Source organism: Grammomys surdaster, unplaced genomic scaffold, assembly GCF_004785775.1.
Source record: "Grammomys surdaster isolate TR1022 unplaced genomic scaffold, NIH_TR_1.0 62, whole genome shotgun sequence".
Taxonomy (NCBI): Eukaryota; Metazoa; Chordata; class Mammalia; order Rodentia; family Muridae; genus Grammomys; species Grammomys surdaster.
The window spans coordinates 11649183-11671365 of NW_021604564.1; the positions used below are offsets into that span (position 1 = coordinate 11649183).

The 22183-nt window shown below is 40.4% G+C and overlaps 2 protein-coding genes and 1 pseudogene across 2 annotated transcripts in view; 2 read left to right on the forward strand and 1 right to left on the reverse strand.

The window, feature by feature from the left end:
* Positions 1–22183, forward strand: part of Spata16 (spermatogenesis associated 16) — a 286800-nt gene that overhangs the window by 252345 nt on the left and 12272 nt on the right. The gene's annotated exons all lie outside the window — the stretch shown is intronic.
* LOC114617929 lies at positions 3419–4362 on the forward strand (annotated as a pseudogene).
* Positions 11803–13631, reverse strand: LOC114617920 (histone-binding protein RBBP4-like). Its single transcript, XM_028763610.1, is given in 3 exon segments — positions 11803–12685; positions 13192–13544; positions 13546–13631. Coding segments are annotated over 3 exon segments (1272 nt in total). The 3' UTR covers positions 11803–11852.

A 22183-nucleotide genomic window follows, 5' to 3' on the forward strand; every position in this document is an offset into this window, starting at 1 on the left:
GATTGATAGAGAGTTGAGAGCATGTGACTTGCAGGCCATTTGGCAATGAACAGTATACTCATTATCTTTTAGAGAAAGGCAAAAAACAAACATGACTTTTTATCCGACTCTAAAGGAAAATATTATCCATTTATCATCATGTGACTTTCTTAAAACAGTGCATGCTGAAGTGTGATAAAAAGCTGTCATGTAAAGCACATACAAATTCAATGTGCACAAATACCTCTGTATTCCTCAACGTCATCAAAACTATAGAAAACACCTAGGCTCTTTAAAATGGTTTTCTTCTGGAACAGGCTCTAGAGCACCGGGAAACATCTATTGAGAAAATTACTGCAGATATATGTGAGAGCAATCTTAACTTATATGTAGGATAAAATGAGGTCCATCTCTTCTGGCCTTGAAGTTCAATAGGCTTTGAAGGGTCCAGCTTTCCTGATGTCTGGAAAAGCACCTCGCGTTTATATGGGAACTTTGCTTTACCACTGTGAGGAATGTTTATATTACAGTAAAGGACATGTTTATACTATAATGAGGGAGGTGTATATATTACAGTGAGGGGTGTTTATATTACAGTAAAGGACATGTTTATACTATAATGAGGGAGGTGTATATATTACAGTGAGGGGTGTTTATATTACAGTGAGAGATGCTTGGAAGCACCTGTGATGGAAGAAGTAGAACTTCACCTTGTTGGGGTCCATTGGGTCAAAAATGATGTCTTACAAACTCAGGACAGTAGATGTAGAATTATAAGATATAGAATAAGTATGTTTTATCTTATTCATCCCATACATGGAACCAAAATCCCTGGACACTGTGTGTAAATAGAACTTAAATCTAAATGCTAGAATAAGAAAGAAAAACAAATTATGGTGTTAGAGGTCTGAGACTGACACAGTAATGCATTCAGTGTGCGTGCGTGCATGTGTGTGCGTGTGTGCATGTGTGTGTGTGTGTGTGTGTGTATGTGTGTCTGTGTCTGTGTCTGTGTCTGTCTGTCTGTCTGTCTGTCTGCCTTCCTGTCTGTGTGGGTTTGTGTGTGTGTTTGTCTGTCTGTGTCTGTGTGTTTTATATTTCATTCTCAGACCTAATGAAACTAATAACCCAAAAATATCAATCATAGGCCAAAACAAGTCCCAATCAATCTCTCTATGTGGTCCTCTTTCCCACTCCATCTCTCCAACAGGCAAGATAGAAAGCCTGCCAAAATAGAAATCCCTCAGATAATAATGTCTCTGCTTCAGCCAAACACATAGAAGCTAGGCTACTCCTAGCTCATCCACTTCAGCAAGGACCAAATACGAGACTTCAACTTCACCCTCACCAACTGTGCTGTAGCAGGATCTCCTCTTCTTTCCACATTGTCCTTCCTATTCCCACCCTTATGTGGTATTAGAGGAAGACTAGTAGAGATTTCACATTTTACAACACAATAGTTGTGTGTTGTAAACTACTTGAGAAAAACAATTTAGAGGAGAAAAGTTTTTATTTCTTTACAGTTTCAGAGATTTTGATCAACTAGCTCCATTACTTTTTTGGCCCATGGCAGAGTGAAACTTCATGGCAGAAGGGCCTGGCAAAAGAAAGCTGTCTGCCTCATGGCATCTAGGAAACATAAAGCCAGGAGGAAGCCAGGTCTGAGATATACAAAGGCACAAACCTTCTGACTACTCCCTCTACCCAACTCTCCCTCCTCATACAGAATAAGTTAATCAGTGAACTAATCAAATAATTCCTAAATACGACCCTGTCATGTCTCTGTAGTGTCACCTACTGAGAATCAAGCCTTCATCACAAAGACCAATGTGGGGAAACACTCGATATGCAAACCATAACACATTCTATACATGAAGTCAATAAATGCCACATGGAAATTGGTGATGAGACAGTCCTGTCCCTCCAAGCTGGAGCAGCATCAGTTGATACCTGGTGAAGAGATGGGACTCCAATCTTTGGGCTGCTTAAATGCTCAAGAGGAAACCTCTATTTCTGTCCCAGCTGGCAGTAATGAGCCAGTAATCTTTTTTTCCCTGCCATAACAGTATCAAAAATAAAAAACCACAACTAGCCCAGAAAATGTAACTAAGAACTGGAGCCCATAACAAAATACCTCTAATGGTTCCAAAACAAAAGGATAGAGCCGAGGATAGAATCAGGAAGATGAAGACAGTACAGTATGAAGTGTCTGGTCTGAACAAGAGAAAAAATTAAGTGGAGAAAAAGAGAACAGTATTTCTGGGACCTGAGGGAGCACAACGGCCAGTCTAATGCTTGTGTCAGTGTTTCAGATGGAAATAAAAATGACCAAACCCCTAAAATGTATACCAAGAAATGAAAATAAATGCCCCACTTTGCAAAAATAAAATAAACTGTAAATTAAAGAAGTTGGGAGCAGAAGCTAAATCTTAATCATGGAATACTTGCCTAACAGGCACCAAGCCTTGTACTCATTCCCCTAACTGGAAAAAAGATAAGTAGAGGAGGTGAAGAAATTGGAGGAAGAGAAGGAAGAGGAAGAGGAGGAGGAGGAGGAGGAGGAAGAGGAGGAGGAGGAAGAGGAGGAGGAAAAGGAGGAGGAGGAAGAGGAGGAGGAGGAAAAGGAGGAGGAGGAAGAGGAGGAGGAGGAAGAGGAGGAGGAGAAGGGGGAGGAGGAGGAAGAGGAGGAGGAGGAAGAGGAGGAGGAAGAGGAGGAGGAGGAGGAGGAGGGAGATGCCAGAAGAAGAAGACTACTAGCTTGAACAAACATGAAATATCAAACTCAAGAGAGTACAGCATGGTCCTCTGGAAACTGAGGGCCTGCCATTTCCTACACTCCTTCACATTTGTGGCAGAACCAAAGAGGAGACCACAGTTGAACTTTTGTCCCACTGAGATGTCTCACAGTGACAGATGAGATGAATTTGCTTCACAAATTCATATGGGTGATTATATATTTCTTTTCTTTTAGTACTTTTCTTCGCACCATTGAAACTGGTAAACTTTTATCAATCTCTTGAAATAAATCCAAAGACATGTACACCATGATATGTCATTGTTGAACTCTGGAAAACTAAAGACTAAAACTTTGGAGCAGTTGTTGTCGACCTTCCTAATGCTTACTGTAGTTCGTTGTGTATAAACCAACCGCAGATTGTTTTGTTGCTACTTCATGAATGTAATTTTGCTACTGTTAAGAATTGTAATGTAAACATCTGTGTTCTCCCATGGTGTTAGGTGACTCATGCAAAAGGGTCATGACCCCACAGGTTGAGAACCATAGCTTTAAATGGATGGTGCATTACAAATGAGAAAAATAAAAAACAAGTCAACCAGCAGGGGATTTCCCATAAGAAAATTTAGAGGACAGTAGTAAGTGGTACAGTACTTCTAAGCTATTGAAAGAAAAGTATCGGGTGGTGAACGAGGCTCTGGCACCATGTCTGGTTTGTCTGGCCCACTATCCTGGCCTGGCCCTCTCCTGTCCACCTTGCTCTTTCTGTTCCTGCTCGGCCCCAGCTCGGTTCTCGGCATCTCCTTCCATCTGCCCGTGAACTCTCGCAAGTGTCTCCGCGAGGAGATCCACAAGGATCTGCTGGTGACGGGTGCCTACAAGATCACCGACCAGTCTGTGGGTGCAGGCAGCCTGCGCACCCACCTCAAGATCACAGATTCTGCTGGCCATATTCTGTATGCCAAAGAGGATGCAACTAAGGGGAAGTTTGCCTTTACCACAGAAGACTATGACATGTTTGAAGTGTGTTTTGAGAGCAAGGGAACAGGGTGGATACCTGACCAACTCGTGATTCTAGACATGAAGCATGGAGTACAGACGAAAAATTATGAAGAGATTGCAAAAGTTGAGAAACTCAAACCACTGGAGGTGGATTGCGGCGGCTCGAAGACCTTTCCGAGTCCATTGTTAATGACTTTGCCTACATGAAGAAGAGGGAAGAGGAGATGAGGGACACCAATGAGTCCACAAACACCCGGGTCCTGTACTTCAGCATCTTTTCCATGTTCTGCCTCATTGGACTGGCCACCTGGCAGGTCTTCTACCTTCAACGTTTCTTCAAGGCCAAGAAGTTGATAGAGTAATGAGGGTCAGTCTTCTGTCCTCTGAGCCAGCAGAACATCACTGGGACGAGCCTGGCCTAGCCCAAGGCCATCCTACTAACAGTACCATCAAGGCACAGCTGAGCTTTCTTGCCAGAACTGATTCTTTTGGTGTGGGAGAACATGGGCACCACCTACACCCCACAAGTCAATGAGGACTTTTTAATGCAGTAGGATTTGGACTGGTTTTGCAACAAGATTATTAAAGTCACCTATGGAAAAAAACAAAACAAAAAACAGAGGTTACCTAGATAACATCAAAGCCAGCGTTCGTTCTGGGTCGCCTCACAGGATCTGTTTGAGTTGTTTGCTCTTTCTCCCACTTGCTTGGTCCTTCACTCAAGTTCTCCTCCAAGATTTCTCTGACCTCGGTCAGCCCTTTCTTATCAGTTGTCTCTTTGGTTTCCTTGTGAAAACACCTTGAACTTCTCTTGGTCCTTAGATGAAATGTTTACATAGCTTCTGGTGATATCCTTCATAATTTTATGTCTCCTAAAAGGGTCATGGGTGGAACACATAAAAAAGTGAGCTTTGAACTGTAGATAATCTCTTAAAAGAAAATCTCATTGTAGACCATTAAAATGTTTGTGCTCTACTGCTTGAAAAAAAAAGAAAGAAAAAAAGAAAAGTATCTCCTACCCACAGAGCAGTACTCAGTAGAATAACTCTTAGGAATGTGAAGGAAAAGAAGACATTCAGATGAAGAACCCATAGTATCTGTCAACTGAAGACCTAAGAGGATGCTTGAAAGAATCCTCTAAATAGAAAAGAAATAATAAAATTAAGGTGGGAAAGAAATAATGCATCAAGCAAAACTCTGATTAAAAAGCAATATACTTTCTTTCTGCCCTTCATTGTATTTAACTGTGGAGGCAAAAATAATAACACTGTATAATATGGTTCTTAGCTGTGTTGAAGGAAATGCTTAAGATGGGTATATTGTAATTTCGGTGAGAAAAAGAGATCTTAAATCAAATTATGCACTTTATCAAAAATTTAAATGATAAGTTGTGTGTGTGTGTGTATGTGTGTATATATATACTTATAGCAAGTAAGAAAAACACTAAACCAAAAAATAATAATAATAATTGCAGATAACCTATCAAGTGGAATTTAACTACTTACAGGGAGAAAAAACAGAAATAAAATCGAAGGGAGGAAACAAATAAAATGGTGTGTGTGGTGGTTAACTGTGGTTGTCAAATGGATGGGTCTGCAGTCAAGTCACTGGTCACCCAAGACAGTGTATGGTATCATCCATCAATGTATCATGGAAGATCAAAGCCCACCATTCTCTTCACTCCTTCACATCCCTTCCACTTCCATGGGGGACTTGCTAGCTTGGGTTATTTTGAGTGGGAAAACACACCCTGAATATGAGCAACACCTTTCATCGATGAGGAATAACCAAGGGGAAAGCTTTGGCTTTTTGCCTCTCTGCCTTTGTATCTCGCTGGCAAGTTCATCTACCCAGTTGGTGAATTCATCTGCTCCATCAATGCCACTGCTGCTGCCACCACTTACTCCTGCTGCCTTCCTTTGCTGATACCCAAATCCAGCTTCTTTTGGTTATCAACTTAAGCTGAAGGCCAGCAGCCCCAGGAGTCCCAAGACCTCCGGTGCCTCCTAGACTGAGCAGCTGCTGGGTTCTCAGTCTCTCTTGTGTGAAACAAGTACTGTTCAACTACTCAGATAATACTGCATAAGGCAATGTAATAAAATCCTTTTTACTATGTATTTATTCTATCAATTGTCTCCTTCTATAGCAGCCTATAGTATGTTCAGCTCTAACATACCAATAAATACATTAATTTAAATGGCCTAAAAACATCAATTAAAAGGCAGAGATTGTCAAAATAGACAAAAAGAAATGTGGTCCAACCACAATATACTGCCTCACCACAGGTCCAAAACTGGTCAACAGCTCTAATAGAAGCTGACTAACACAGATTTCTACAAACTCATGTCACATACAGGTCAGGCAATTAATCAAAGACAAAAGCAGATACACCATACATTGGGAAGAGAAAAGAATATGAGGAGGGTTGGAAATAGTAGTACACAGCTGTAATCCTAGGACATCAGAGACAGGAGGATCCTGAGTGTGACACCAGTCTGGGCCATACAGCAAGTCTTAGGCTAGCTGAAGCAACATTGCAAGATCTTATATCAAAACAATAACAAAAAGATAATAAGATATATATAAATTAAGTCATTGTTATTGTTAGACAAAGGGAACAGAAAAGATCATCCTATAATTATAAAGTCATAAGTAGACATGCACTAATAGTCAGGTCACAAGAATATACGCAGCAAAGCTGATAGAAAGACAAGGAAGAGAGACACTGCCACAGTAATACTTGGGAAGCTCCTCTTCTCTCTCACAACAGTTGATTACAACTAAACAAATGTAAAATCAACGAGGATATGGAATGATTCAACAACAGCATAAAACAGCAGATTGGTATTTATGGACGTAGCCACCTACGAACAGAAGAGTGCTGTCTTAGTAGAGTTTTTCAGCCATGGAGAGACACCATGACCACAGCAACATTATAAAGAAAAACATTTAATTGAAGCCGCCTTACACTTCAGAAGTTTAGTCCATTATCATTATGGTGGGAAGCATGGCTGCATGCAGGCAGACATGGTACTGGAAAAGGAAACGAGTTCTACATCTGGATTCACAGTCAGCAGGAAGTGACAGTGACACACTGGCCAGGCTTGAGCTTCTGAGACCTCAAAGCCCACCCGCTAGTGACACACCTCCTCCAACAAAGCCACACCTACTCCGACAAGGCCACACCTCCTAATAGTGCCACTTCCTATGGGCCTATGGAGGCCATTTTTATTCAAACCACCACAAGTACCCATTCTTTACAATAGTCCATGGAACTTGTACTGAAATAGACAATATCTTTGATGTAAAAAATAATCACAAACTCTTAACTGAAATCATAAAGAATGTGTTCTCTCTCTGCAGTGGACTTCAGCTGGAGCTAAAACAAAGAGGAATAATGGGAAAATCCCCAAATGCCCCAATAGTTTCTGCATGAAAAATTAAATGCTAAAGAAAATAGAAATAGTACATTTGACTGAAGATCAAAATTCATGGACTACAGCTAAACCAGCACCTAGAGAGAAAGTTAAAGTCCCAAATTCATACATAGTAAGAGGGAAACTTGCAAACAAATTGAAGGTTCATCTGAAAACCCTAGAAAACAAGACAAAATGGACACAAAGCAAGTAAAACAAAGAAAATAATAAAGATAAGATGAGAAATCAATGAAATTGAAAACAGAAAACTAAAAAATCAATGCAACCAAGACCTGGCCTTTGAACAGACCAATAACATTGAAATCATTTCATCTGGTAGGTTGTCAAATGACTCTGCCACCTGAGCTGAATTCTGGTCAGTGCCCTCATTAAACCTGTAGAGGAGAAAGAATTGGCAGGGTACATGGGTCATCCCCCTGAGCAGCTTCTGCTAGCCCAGACTCTTGGTTTTTTTAAAGCACATTGTAAATCTCTACTTGTTCAGTGCACTTCACCTACTTCTAAGAAATTACACACCTTGGACATGGCTAATGTCTGTCAAGCAACAAAACCTCTTCCATGATCAAAAAAGAAAAAAGAAAAGGAGAGAGAGAGAGAGAGAGAGATAACACAACAGCAAGTAATAGGGGTTAAACATTGTAATAACCAATTGTCCCTTTTCATAAACACATACTGAAGGATCATGATTCCTGGAACAAATGTGTAAGTCCAAGTCCCTCTTCCCGCCCCCAGTCTGTACACTAATTGCATAACGTTGGAGAAGTCATTAACAGTCTAAGACATGAAGTTCCAATACCCATTAAGTGGACACAATATTTGTACTCAATATACATTTTGTTAATTAAAATTTTTGATCACTTTGGAAAACTAGCAAAGAAAAATAAGACACAAATCACCTACATTAATAAAATGAGATATCACCATAAATGCAGAAAGATTAGAAGACTAAGGAACTACTCAAAGTAAATATATATGCAGCTGAAATGGACCAATTCTAAAGAACCTAGGACTTACCATACCTAGCCCTGTATAGTATGAATGCCCTTATAATAACAATGCCCCTAAACCAAAACCATTAAGCTTATCTGCTTTCAGTGAACAGCTGAAATAAAGAATTCGTACCAATTCTATAGTGACTTTTTTTTTTCAGAGACAAGAGGAGAAGTAGCTATTTGCCAATTTTTGTTACAAACCTGGCCTTATTCTGACACAAAACCAGACAAAGCTAAAGCTGTTCAGGTGTTTAGGAACCTGAAAAGCTAATATTCCTTGTGAATCTGGATGAAGAAACCCTTAAATTATTAGCAAATAAAATCTGGAAAAATTGAGAAACACCATAAACTGTAACTAAATGGTATTTGTTTTATTTCACAGATGCAAAGGGGACTGAATATTTGAAAATCATTGTGATCTGTCTTCTTTTCAGGCTACAGAAAGAAAATCACATTTTTATAGGGGAGATGACTCTATTTTATCTGTGGGTCCCCGAAGCTTGAGTATTAGATGTTGGATCTCCAGAACCCATGTAAATTCTGGATGGGCATAGCGGTTTGCCTATAATCTAGCTAGCGTGGGAAGGTTCTGGGAATAGGAAAATCCCCAGAGGAAGAGAACTGGTGGGATGACACCAGCCATATTCTGAAGTTCTGGGCTTAAGTAAGGCAGAAGGTCAACTGAAGATCATTCTCTACATCAACCTTGGCCTTCCACATACATGTGAACACACATGCATGCAAATTCCACACATGTTCCATACACACACACTTTTGAAAATAATATAAGTTCAGCATTGTTGTAAGAGACAAGATCCATGCACAAAGCTTATTTGTGTTTACTCTAGCAGTGATCAGTACCATTAACAACTGCTCAAAAAGTAGGTGGTTCCAATGAACCTAACAAAATATGAACAGTACTTATTCACCAAAATCCATGAGACAATATGAAAATGTCATAAGGGAACCCATTATTTTGTAGAACTAGCATGTGAATGTAAAAACTACAAAGTTTCTATTAAAGTCTCAACAAAATGTTTAATTGATGCATACGTAAATTCTCTAGACAACAACTAAGGAAACAAGTTTTGCTAGAGAACGAAGGAGAAGGAGACAAAACTGAACAGTTAAGAGCACTGGCTGCTCTTGAAGAGGACCAGTGTGGGCTTGGTTCCCAGCACATACATCATGTGACTCACAGATTCCTGTGACTCCATTTCCAGAGGATCTGATACTCCGCTGGCCCCCAGGACCAACTGTACCCAAGCGCACACACACCCACACAGACACATACACATGTATTCACAGTAAAGAAACATCTTTTTAAAGGAATAAAGAGAAATAATTCTTTGCAACTTAAGAATATTTGCTTTTTCATACACATGCAAAGTTAATGAACAAAAGATAATATTTTCAACAAATGGAGTAGGGTCATTGATCGTCCATAGGGAGGAGGTAGAGCGAGCTGTAACATCACTGTTGGAAGCATGAACTTAAATGGAAATATAAAACTATAAACTTCTTAGGGAAAACAAACAGTGAAAATTTTTGGGATCTTGATGTGTGCCAAAATCTTCTTTTTTTTTTAATTGGATATTTTCTTTATTTAAATTTCAAATGTTAACTCCTTTCACAGCTACCCCTCCCCAAAACTCCCTATCCCACCCCCCACACCAGTTTCTATGAGGGTGTTCCCCCACCCACCCACCCACTCCTTTCTCCCAGCCCTTGCATTCGCCTACACTGTGGCATCAAGCCTTCACAGGACCAAGGGCCTCTCCTCCCATTGATGCCCTACAAGGCCAACTTCGGCTACATATGCAGCTGGAGCCATGCATCCCTCCATGTGTACTCCTTGGTTGGTGGGTTAGTCCCTTGGAGCTCTGGGGGTTCTTGTTGGTTGATATTGTTGTTCTTCCTATGGGGTTGCAAACCCCTTCAGCTCCTTCACTCGTTTCTCTAACTCTTCCATTGGGGACCCCATGCTCATACCAATGGCTGGCTATGAGCAACCATCTCTGTATTTCTCAGGCTCTGGCAAAGCCTCTCTGGAGACAGCTATATCAGGCTACTCACAGCATGCACTTCTTGGCATCTACAATAGGGTCTGCGTTTGGTGACTACATACATATAGGATGGATTCCCCGGTGGGGCAGTCTCTGGATGGCCTTTCCTTCAGTCTCTGCTCCACCCTTTGTCTCCATATTTACTCCCATGAGTATTTTGTTCTTTCTTCTAAGAAAGACCGAAGCACCCATACTTTGGTCTTCCTTCTTCTTGAGTTTCATACGGTCTGTGAATTGTATCTTGGGTATTTCAAGCTTTTGGGCTAATATCCACTTATCAGCGAGTACACACCATGTGTGTTCTTTTGTGATTTGGTTACCTCGCTCAAGATGAAACTTTCTAGTTCCATCCATTTACCTAAGAATTTCTCAAATTCATTGTTTTTAATAGCTGAGTAATACTCCATTGTGTAAATGTATCATATTTTCTGTATCCATTCTTCTGTTGAAGGGCATCTGGGTTCTTTCCAGCTTCTGGCTATTATAAATAAGGCTGCTATGAACATAGTGGAGCATATGTCCTTGTTATATGTTGGAGGATCTTCTGTGTATATGCCCAGGAGTTGTATACCTGGGTCCTCAGGTAATACTATGTCCAATTTTCTGAGGAACCACCAGACTGATTTCCAGAGTGGTTGTACCAGCTTGCAATCCCACCAAGAATGAAGTAGTGTTCCTCTTTCTCCACATCCTTGCCAGCAACCGTTTCTACCTGAGTTTTTGATCTTAGCCAGTCTGACTGGTGTGAGCTGGAATCTCAGGGTTGTTTTTATTTGCATTTCCCTGATGACTAAGGATGTTGAACATTTCTTTAGCTGCTTCATGGCTATTTGATATTGCTCAGTTGAAAACTCTTTGTTGAACTCTGTACCCCATTTTTAATAGGGATATTTGATTGTCTGGAGTCTAACCTCTTGAGTTCTTTGTATATATTGGATATTAGACCTCTGTCAGATGTAGGATTGGTAAAGATCTTTTTCCAATTTGTTGGTTGCCATTTTGTCCAACTGACAGTGTCCTTTGCCTTACAGAAGCTTTGCAATTTTATGAGGTCCCATTTGTCGATTCATATATATATATATATATATATATATATATGCAATTTATTCCATTATAAGCACTTACACAGTTAGTCATGGAGAGTAACAGGCCTGATGGTGAGACAGGTCAACCAAAATGGAGATGGCATCAAACTATAGTGGTCAAAGACTAACCTCTAAAAAAGCAACTTTTATCAAGGATTAATTTAATCTTAAAAACAAATACAAACTAGCAATTCACTCTCAACTTGAGAGTTCACCAGTGGTACAACTGCCAGGTAAAAACATACACCTTTACAACGTGGTGGTCCCAAGTTTTTTTTTTTTAAAAAAAAATGAAAGAAAAGAAGGAAAAAACACACACAACAAAAAACAGACTTTGTTCAGCTATCCAGCCACAACTGGAGCCACCAACGAGGCATTGCTGAATGAAGCCCCCCAGTTAAGATTTAGAAAACACCCATGGTCTGGGCTATTAGCATTGATGGTGGTACCTATTGTAGTTGGGTGGCTGAACAAAGTCTATGTCTTAAACAGTGTTAAATCCATCTCAGGGTTCAAAGGAGAACAAGGAGAGTCTAAAATCACAAGTTCAGACGTGTCTAGGATCCCTGTCCCACTGGATCCACACTTCCTTCAGGGTCTTCATCATTATAAATGTTCTCTGCCATCTGCCACACTTGCATGATATTGTCTTCTGATACAGAACAAATCACCCAAGGCTCATTGGGATTCCAGGAGAAGTCAGATATCTTGGCAGTGTGGCCAACATGAATAAACAACAACTCTGGTGGGCCATCCTCCGCATCTTCTGGGGACTGTTCTTCTCCAATTTTACTTAGATCCCAGACATTCAGCCTACGATCAGTACTGCTGGAAGCTAAGATAGTCTCATTGTGAGGCGACCATTGAACTTGGAATATTTCATCCTTATGTGATTCAAAGGAATACAACTTGAGTTTCAGATTTCTCAGATCCCACAAGGCAACAGTCTTGTCAGCCGATCCTGTGGCAAGAATAAACTCACTGTAAGGATTGAACGATAAGCAATTCACTTCAGCTGTGTGAGCATCAACTGAGTGGCTTGGCTTGGAAGTATTGTTTGAACGAGTATCCCAAATCATAAGTTTCTGATCATCAGCAGCTGACCCAAACAGAGACTCGTGGAGCAGGTGCCAGGAAACATCCTCCACTACTGCTGTATGCCCCGTAAAGATGGTCTTTGCATCCACCACTTTTCCTTCTTTTGGAACTGCACTGATGTCCCACAGGCAGATGGTATGGTCGTCTGAAGCACTAAGCAAGTGCCCGCTGAGGTTCGGATTCCAAGAAAGCCCATATCCTTCCTTCTGATGTCCACAGAGACGAAAATCTGGGTTGCATTCTCCAGAAGGGTCTGGTTTAGAAGGGTGCTTTGTGTAGTCAAAAACAAGAACTGTGGGGAAAATTTAAAAAAAGGCCGCCACAGCGGCGCAAGCCCGCCGCCGTGGCGGGTCCCCACATCATGGAGAGAGATCCTACGGTTCCAGCGGCCTGAGGGCCTTGGCGCGGCAGGCCCCAGTAGTAACACGAGGAAGTCCTTGGTTCCAAAAAGGTTTATTGACATGACGGATAATAGATGGATCTAGGCGTATCCCCCAAAACTCAGGGCCGTCCCGAATTATATAGGGAGGGAGAAAGGGGGAGGATTAGGGGAGGATCTGGGGGGAGGAATGTTTAATTTGCTCTGCCCTCTGGCCTTCATTAGTATGTAAATCTCTAGGGCCTGAGGCCTATCGCCTGGGTGACTCTATGGAGATCTGTGACTGTTTTTCAGGATCTTAGGTGATGGGAGGGACCGAACTCCTGTCGGTTCTCATGAGGAATTCCACAGAGAATCTCGGGGTTCTAAGTACCTGCTCAACCATGACCCAGGATACCCTTATGCAGTCCCACAAAGAACATCACTGGATGGAGTCTTTGTTGCAATAATGCAAGGGTTCTGAGGCATGTACCGGGCCCTGTTTACTTCTCCTTCATGGTTGATCTTGACTTCTATTTCAATTTTCCCACTGACAGAACCAAAACCTCCAAATTCTCCTTTTTCACTGTCATAATGGGATGCATCAAACTGAGCATCGTCATTAGGGAGCTGGACACTGGCTATCACCAGGTGGTTTTGTTCATCTGATGTGTGTGTTCCCAGGACAAGCCGATGAATGCTGAAATCTTTTCCTTCAGGCCTGGCCACATCTGGAAGCCACTGGACCGTTAAGCTGGGCCACTCCAGGGCATGGGTCATCACCAAATCATAAAAAAGGGGTGTTCTTCCATATTTTGTACTCCTCGTTGATCACACGTTCTTCTACCGCGTCGTCAAAGGCCGCTTCCTTGTCAGCCATGGCGGCAGGCGAGGGGTTGGGGGATCCCGGGGTCGTGCGTTGAAGGAGGGGTGGGGAAGCTACCCCATTTGTCGATTCTTAATCTTAGAGCATAAGGCATTGGTGTTCTGTTCAGGAAATTTTCCCCTATGCCTATGTGTTCAAAGCTCTTCCCCACTTTCTCCTCTATTAGATTCAGTGTATCTGGTTTTATGTGGGGTTCTTGATCCACTTGTTCTTGAGCTTTGTACAGGGAGATAAGAACGGATCCATTTGCATTCTTCTACATGCTGACCTCCAGTTGAACCAGCATCATTTGTTGAAAATGCTGTCCTTTTTCCACAGGATGGTTTTAGCTCCTTTGTCAATTAACAATTGACTGACCATAGGTGTGTGGGTTAATTTTTGGGTCTTCAATTCTATTCCATTGAATTTCTTGCCTGTCTCTGTACCAATATCATACAGTTTTTATCACTATTGCTCTGTAATACAGCTTAAGGTCAGGGAAGGTGATTCTCCCCAGAAGTTCTTTTATTGTCGAGAATAGTTTTTGCTATCCTGGGTTTTTGGCTATTCCAAATGAATTTACAAATTCCTCTTTCTAACTCTGTGAAGAATTGAGTTGGAATTTTGATGGGGATTGTATTGAATCTGTAGATTGCTTTCGACAGATGGCTATTTTTACTATATTAATCCTGCCAATCCATGAGCATGTGAGATCTTTCCATCTTCTGAGATCTTCTTCAATTTCTTTCTTCAGAGACCTTAAATTCTTGTCATATAGATTTTTCACTTTCTTGGTTAGAATCACACCAAGGTATTTAATATTACTTGTGATTATTGTGAAGGGTGCCACTTCCCTAATTTCTTTCTCAGCCTGTTTATCCTTTGAGTAGAGGAAGGCTACTGATTTGTTTTGAGTTAATTTTATATCCAGCGACTTTACTGAAGTTGTTTATCAGATTTAGGAGCTCTCTGGTGGAAGTTTTGGGGTTACTTAAGTATACTATCTTATCATCTGAAAATAGTGATATTTTGACTTCTTCCTTTCCTATTTGTATCCCTTTGACCTCCTTTTATTGTCTAATTGCTCTGGCTAAGACATCAAGTACTATATTGAATAGATAGGGAGAGAGTGGGCAGCCTTGTCTAGTTCCTGACTTTAGTGGGATTGCTACAAGTTTCTCTCCATTTAGTTTGATGTTGGCTACTGGTTTGCTGTATATTGCTTTTACTATGTTTAGATATGAGCCTTGAATTCCTGATCTTTCCAAGAATTTTATTATGAAGTGCTGCTTGATTTTATCAAATGCTTTCTCAGCATCTAATGGGATGATCATGTGGTTTTTTTCCTTGACTTTGTTTATATAGTGGATTATGTTGGTAGATTTCCAAATATTGAACATCCTTGTATCCTTGGGAGCCTACTTGATCATGATGGATGATGGCTTTGATGTGTTCTTGGATTCAGTTTGCAAGAATTTAATTGGGTATTTTTGCATAGACACTCATGAGGGAAACGAGTCTGAAGTTCTCTTTTTTTGTTGGGTCTTTGTATGGTTTAGGTATAAGCATAATTGTGGCTTTAGAGAACAAATTGGGTAGTGTTCCTTCTGTTTGTATATTGTAGAATAGTTTGAAGAGTATGTCTTCTTTGAAGGTCTGATAGAATTCTGCACTAAACTCAACTGGTCCTGGGTTGGTTTTTTGGGTGTTGTTGTTGTTATTGTTTTTTGTTTTGTTTTTTGTTTTGTTTTGTTTGGAGACTTTTAATGACTGTTTCTATTTCTTTAGGGGTTATGAGATTGTTTGGGTGGTTTATCTAATCCCAATTTAACTTTTGCACCTGGTATCTGTCTAGAAAATTGTCCATCTCATCTAGATTTTCCAGTTTTGTTGAGTAGAGGCTTTTGTAGTAGGATCTGATGTTCATTTTTAATTTCCTCAGTTTCCATTGTTACATCTCCCTTTTTATTTTCGATCTTATTGATTTGGATACTGTCTGTGCCCTCTGGTTAGTCTGGCTGTTGATTTTCTCAAAGAACCAGTTCCTGGTTTTGTTGATTCTTTTTGTTTCTACTTGGTTGATTTCAGCCCTGAGTTTGATTATTTCCTGCTGTCTACTCCTCTTGGGTGTATTTGCTTCTTTTTGTTCTAGAGCTTTTAGGTGTGCTGTCAAGCTGCTAGTGTATGCTCTCTCCTGTTTCTTTTTGGAGGCACTTAGAACTATAAGTTTTCCTCTTCACACTGTTTTCATTGTGTCTCATAAGTATTGGTATAATGTGTCTTCATTTTTATTAAATTCTAAAAAGTCTTTAATTTCTTTCTTTATTTATTCCTTGACCAAGTCATCATTGAGTAGGGCATTGTTCAGTTTCCACATGTATGTGGGCCTTCCATTGTTTTTGTTGTTTATGGGCATCTCTTTCTTTAGGTTAGGGAACTTTTCTTCTATAATTTTGTTGAAGATATTTACTGGCCCTTTAAGTTGAGAATCTTTGCTCTTTTCTATACCTATTATTTGTAGATTTCTTTTTTTTTCTTCTCTTCGAGACAGGGTTTCTCTGTGTGGCCCTGGCTGTTCTGGAGCTCACTCTGTAGACCAGGCTAGCCTTGAACTCAGAAATCCACCTGCCTCTGCCTCCCAAGTGCTGGGATTAAAGGCGTGCACCACCACTGCCCAGCCTGTAGATTTCATTCACATTTTGTTCTGAATTTCCTGGATATTTTGGCTTAGGAGATTTTTGTGTTTTGCATTTTCTTTGATTGTTTTGTCAATGTTTTTTTGGTATCTTCTGCATCTGAGATTCTCTCTTCTATCTCTTGTATTCTGTTGGTAATGCTTGCATCTATGACTCCTGATCTCTTTCCTATGTTTTCTATCTCCAGGATTGTTTCCCTTTGTGATTTCTTTATTGTTTCTATTTCCATTTTTATATCCTGGATGGTTTTGTTCATTTCCTTCACCTGTTTGGTTGTGTTTTCCTGTAATTCTTTAAGGGATTTTTGTGTTTCCTCTTTAGTGGCTTCTACCTGTTTACCTGTGTTCTCCTGTATTTTAAGTCCTCTATCATCATCATGAGACATGATTTTAAATCAAAATCTTGCTTTTCCAGTGTGATGATGTATCCAAGACTTGCTATGGTTGGAGAACTGGGTTCTGATGATGCCAAGTAACCTTGGTTTCTGTTGCTTATGTTCTTACGATTGCCTCTCACCATCTGGTTACCTCTAGTGCTACCTGCCCTCACTGTCTCGGACTGGAGCCTTCCCCTCCTGTGATCCTGGTTGTGTCAGAATTCATCAGAGTCTAACTGTCTCTATGATCCTGTTATTCTGGGATCCTGGGATCCTGAGATCCTGGATGTGTCAGAGCTCCTGGGAGTCAAGCTGACTCTGGGAATCCTGAAATCCTGGTGTGACCAAGTTCCTGAGATCCTGTGATCCTATGATCTTATGAGCCTGTGATCCTAAGATCCTGGGTGGGTTAAAGCACCTGGAGTTGAGCTTCCTCTTGGTTTTGTGAGATTGGGTTCAGAGCTAGCGTCCAAGGTCTGCTCAGGGCACTGGCTCCCTGTACCAAAATCTTAACATGATACCAAGCCATAATCACAGCCTAATCAAAAAATTAGACTTCATCAAAATTAAAAATATTTTCTTTTCCCTATGAGAGATTTCTTAAGTAATTGAAAAGACAAGTTCAGGGGCTGGAGAGATGACTCAGTGGTTAAGAGCACTGACTGCTCTTCCAGAGGTCTTGAGTTCAAATCCCAGCAACCACATGGTGGCTCACAACCATCTGTAATTAGATGCGATGCCCTCTTCTGGTATGTCTGAAGACAGCCAGTGTACCCACATACATGAAATAAATAAATAAATCTTTAAAAAAAAGAAAGAAAGAAAGAAAGAAAAGACAAGTTCAACATGAGAAAAATTATTTAAAACTACATATCTAAATATGTCTACATACAATGACGCTGGTCTAACTGGATCCATATTTATCACCCTATACAAAATTCAAGTTCAAGTGGATCAAGGATCTCCACATAAAACTGGGTACATGAAATCTAAAAGAAGAGAAAGTAAGAAATACCCTTGAACACATTGGTACAAGAGACAATTTCCTGAACAGAACAGCAATGGCTTAGGCTCTAAGATCAACAATTGATAAACGGGACCTCTTGAAGCTGAAAAGCTTCAGTAAGGCTAAGGACACTGTCAATAAATCAAAACAGCTGCATACAGACTGGGCAAAGATCTTTAATAACCCTCTAGATAATATCCAAAATACATAAAGAACTCAAGAAGCTATACACCAACAACCCAAATAACCCCATTGAAAACTATGGTACAGAATTAAAAAGAGAATTCTCAACAGAGGAAACTTGAATGGCTGAAAAGCACTCAAAGAAACGTTCAACATCCTTTAGTCATCAGAGAAATGCCAATCAAAACAACTCTGAGAATCCATCTTACACTAGTCAGATTGGCTAAGATCAAAAACTCAAGCAATAGTACACACTGGCAAGGATATGGAACAAGGAAAACACTCCTCCATTGCTAGTGGGAGTGTAAACTTGCACAACCACTCTAGAAATCAGTCTGATGATTTCCCAGAAAATTGGGAATAGTTCTCCCTGAAGACCCAGCTATACCACTCCTGAGAATATAACCAAAAACTGTTTTACCATATCATAAGGACACATGCTCCACTATGTTCATAGCAACTTTGTTCATAATAGCCAGAAACTAGAAACAACCCAGATGTCCCTCAACTGATGGATGAATACAGAAAATTTGGTTCATTTAAACAATGAAATACTATGCAACTATTAAACACAAGGACATCATAAATTTTGCAGTCAAGGGATGGAGCTATAAAATATCACCCTGAGTGAGGTAACCCAGACCCAAAAGGACATGCATGTTTTGTATTCACTAAGAGGATATTAGCTATAAAGTACAGAATACCCATAATACACCTCACAGACCCAAAGAAATCAAACAAGAATGAAGGTCCAAGTGAGGATGCTTGAATCTCACTTAGAAGGGGGAACAAAAGTTATAGGAGGCAGGGGGAGGGGAACGGAGGAGAGCAGGATCAGGTGTAGGGAAAGACAGGAGAGAGACCCAGAGGGCCAGGAGAATGAATGGAAATATGCAGCTGAATGGAAATGAATGGAAATATGTGTGGGGGGTGGGGGGAGGGGAATCCTTAGGAAATTCCAGAGACTTGAATTGGGAGAGGCTCCCAGGAATCAATGCAAGTGACCTTAGCTGAGATGCCTAACAATGGGGACATATAACCTAAAAAGGCCACTTCCTCTAGCCAGACAGGACTCTCAGTGGAAGGATAAGGAAACCAACCCACCCACAAAACCTTAGATCCAAAATTTGTCTTGTCTAAAAATTCTCAGGAACAAAGATATAACAGAGACTGAAGGAATGGCTAACCAAAAACCAGCCCAACTTGAAAATCCATCCCATGAGGAAGCACCAATCCCTAACATTATTAAGATACTCTGTTATGATGCAGATACTCACAGCCAACCATCGAACTGAACCCAGGGACCACAATGGAAGAATTAGGGGAAGGACTGGAGGAGCTGAAGGGGATTTCAACCTCATAAGAAGAACAACAATATCAACTAACTGAAACCCTCCCAGGGCTCCCAGGGATGAAACCACCAACCAAAGAATATACATGGAGGGACCCATGGCTCCAGATACAAACGTAGCAGAGGATTGCCTTATCTGGCATCAATAGGAGGAGAGGCCCTTAGTCCTATGGAGGTTTGATGCCCCAGAGTCAGGGGATGCTAGAACAGTAAGGCAGGAGTGGATAAGTGGGTGGAGGATCACCCTTTTAGAGACAAAGGAGAGGGAGGATGAGATGAGGATATGGAGGGAAGACCAGGAAGGGAGACAAAATTTGAAATGTAAATGAATAAAATCACCAATAAAAAAAAAAGATACTCTGTTATGATTGCAGACAGGAGTCTAGTATTACTGTCCTCTGAGAGGCTCTGTCCAGCTGCTAACTGAAACAGATGGAGATACCCACAGTCAAACGTTGGATGGACAGAGGTCAGGGCCTCTTATGGGAGAGTTGGTGGAAGGATTGCAGGTCCTGAAGGGGATGCGAACCCCACAGAAGAAGATCAATAGAATTGACTAACCTGGACCTCTGGGAGTCTCAGAAACTGAACCACCAACCAAAGAATACACACAAGCTGGGATGAAGTCCCGGCATATATGCAGCAGATTAAATCTCAATCTGGAGATTAAGCAGTTAAATCTCCATCTGGGCCCCCCAACAACTGGAGCTGAGGCACTCCCTAAAGCTGTAGCTTGACTGTGATATCCATTCCCCAACAGGGCTGCCTTGTCTGGTCTCAGTGGGAGAATATGAACCTAATCTAGCAGAGACTTGATGTGCCAGAATAGGAGGATACCCAGAAGTACCCCATCCTCTCAGAGAAGAAGGGGAGAAGGGATGGAGGGAGAGTCTCAGTGAAGGAATACCTGGAAGGGGGCCAGTGCTTGGGATGTTAATTAATTAACTAAAAAAGAAATAATAGCCTTTAATAATTAATTTGTAAAGAAATCATCAAAAGGTAAATGTTTTAAAGAAGAACGTTATAGCACATGTTTTAAAGTAATTTTATATTTACAAAAATATATGCACTCTTGTTCAGAAAAAAAAAACACTTACCTAATTATATCTATATACAATGACATGTGTGTATGCACACACACAAACTGGGCATGGTGGTACATGCCTGTAATCACTACTCACAGAAAGCTGAGACAGGAGGATTGTGAGTTCAAGGCCAGTTTGGGCTATGGTGAGACACTGACTCCAAAATAAATTAACTAAGTATTTTAAAGCTCTCAAAAGTCACCTGTAAAAAAAAAAAAATGAGGTTAACAAGCATATAAAAACACAAAAAGCTTGCCTGGAGAAATGGCTCAATGGTTAAAAGCACTGACTGTCCTGCCAGAGGTCCTGAGTTCAATTCCCAGCAACCACATGGTGGTTCACAACCATCTGTAATGGGATCCGATGCACTCTTCTAGTGTGTCTGAGGACAGCTACAGTGTGCTCATATAAATAAAAAATAAATAAATCGAAAAAAAAGAAAAAATCCTATAATTATGAAAAAAACACAAAAAGCAAAGCCACAAGATGTCACTACATACATGTTAAAATGGGAAACATAAAAATATTGGCAGCTTTTCATCGTGGTGAAGATGTAAGGAGTCTGATCGTTACTTTGCTAATAGGAAGGAAAACACTAGCTAGTTAGAATGAAATATAACCATTTCATTTTTAAAACATACCAAATGGAGAGTGATGAAGGGGAAGAGTGAGGGCGAATGTTACCCAAGTACATTTCATGCATGTGTCAAAATATTGGAAAATCCATTATTGTGTATAATTAACATACTTTAATATGATATGATAAAATAAAATATGCAGCTAATATCTGGCCTGGTAGTTACTCTCCTAGCCATTTATCCCAGAGAAATGAAGACTCACACAAAACCAGGTAACAAATGTTCATGCCAACTTCATTCCCAATATCCCCAACATTGACATGATCTAACCATCCTTCGTTGGATAAATGGCTGACTCGCTCTCCTATTTATCCAGACCATGTGCTTCTGCCCATCAGTAAGAAAAAACAAACCAATGCATTCATCAGAATAGACCTTAAAAAATAGCATTAGGTAATGACTCTGTTTAGATAGTCACCTTTCGTTGACAGAACTGATTAGTGGTTGACAGGTTAAGGAAATCTGTGTCTTGCTTGTATGTGTCAACATCACTACATTGATTACAGTGCTCTCCTACAGTTGCAAGATGGGCCTTGAGGGACCTGAGAACAAAAGGTCCCAGATGCTTCCGTGGCACTTCTTACTGGGAATGCAAATGTACAACTATCTTAAAATGAAACATTTAGTACCACATGTTCAACTCTTTGGTACAGCACTCAGAAGGGCAGAAGCAGAAAGCTACAGAGTCAAGACTGACCCAGTTTACATAGCAAGGTTGAGGTCAGCCAAGACTACATAGCAAGGCTTTCTTCAAAAATGATAATAGCAATAATAAAATACATTCAATTTTCAAATAAATTGTGCACTTAAACTCTACACACTAAATTTCTAAAAAAAAATATCATGATGAATAGACTTTTAGTAGGTTCAGTCATTTTACAAAAACAGTTTGAATGGCTTATAAATGACAGAGGTCTCTTTGTTATATTCATTGGTGCTGAAAAATCTGAAATTAAAGAACTGGCAAACATGCTGTATAGCAAATGTCTTATCCCTCTTTTATAAATTGAGCTGTATGTGTGTCTGTATGTGTGTGTATCTGGTGTGTCTGTGTGTGTTTCTGTGTCTGTGTATCTATATGTGTGTCTGTGTGTGCCTATGTGTGTGTCTGTGTGTGTCTATGTGTGTCTGTGTGTGTCTATGTGTGTCTTTGTGTGTCTGTGTGTGTTTCTGTGTCTGTGTGTGTGTGTATGTGTGTCTGTGTATATGTTTCTATGTCTGTGTATCTCTGT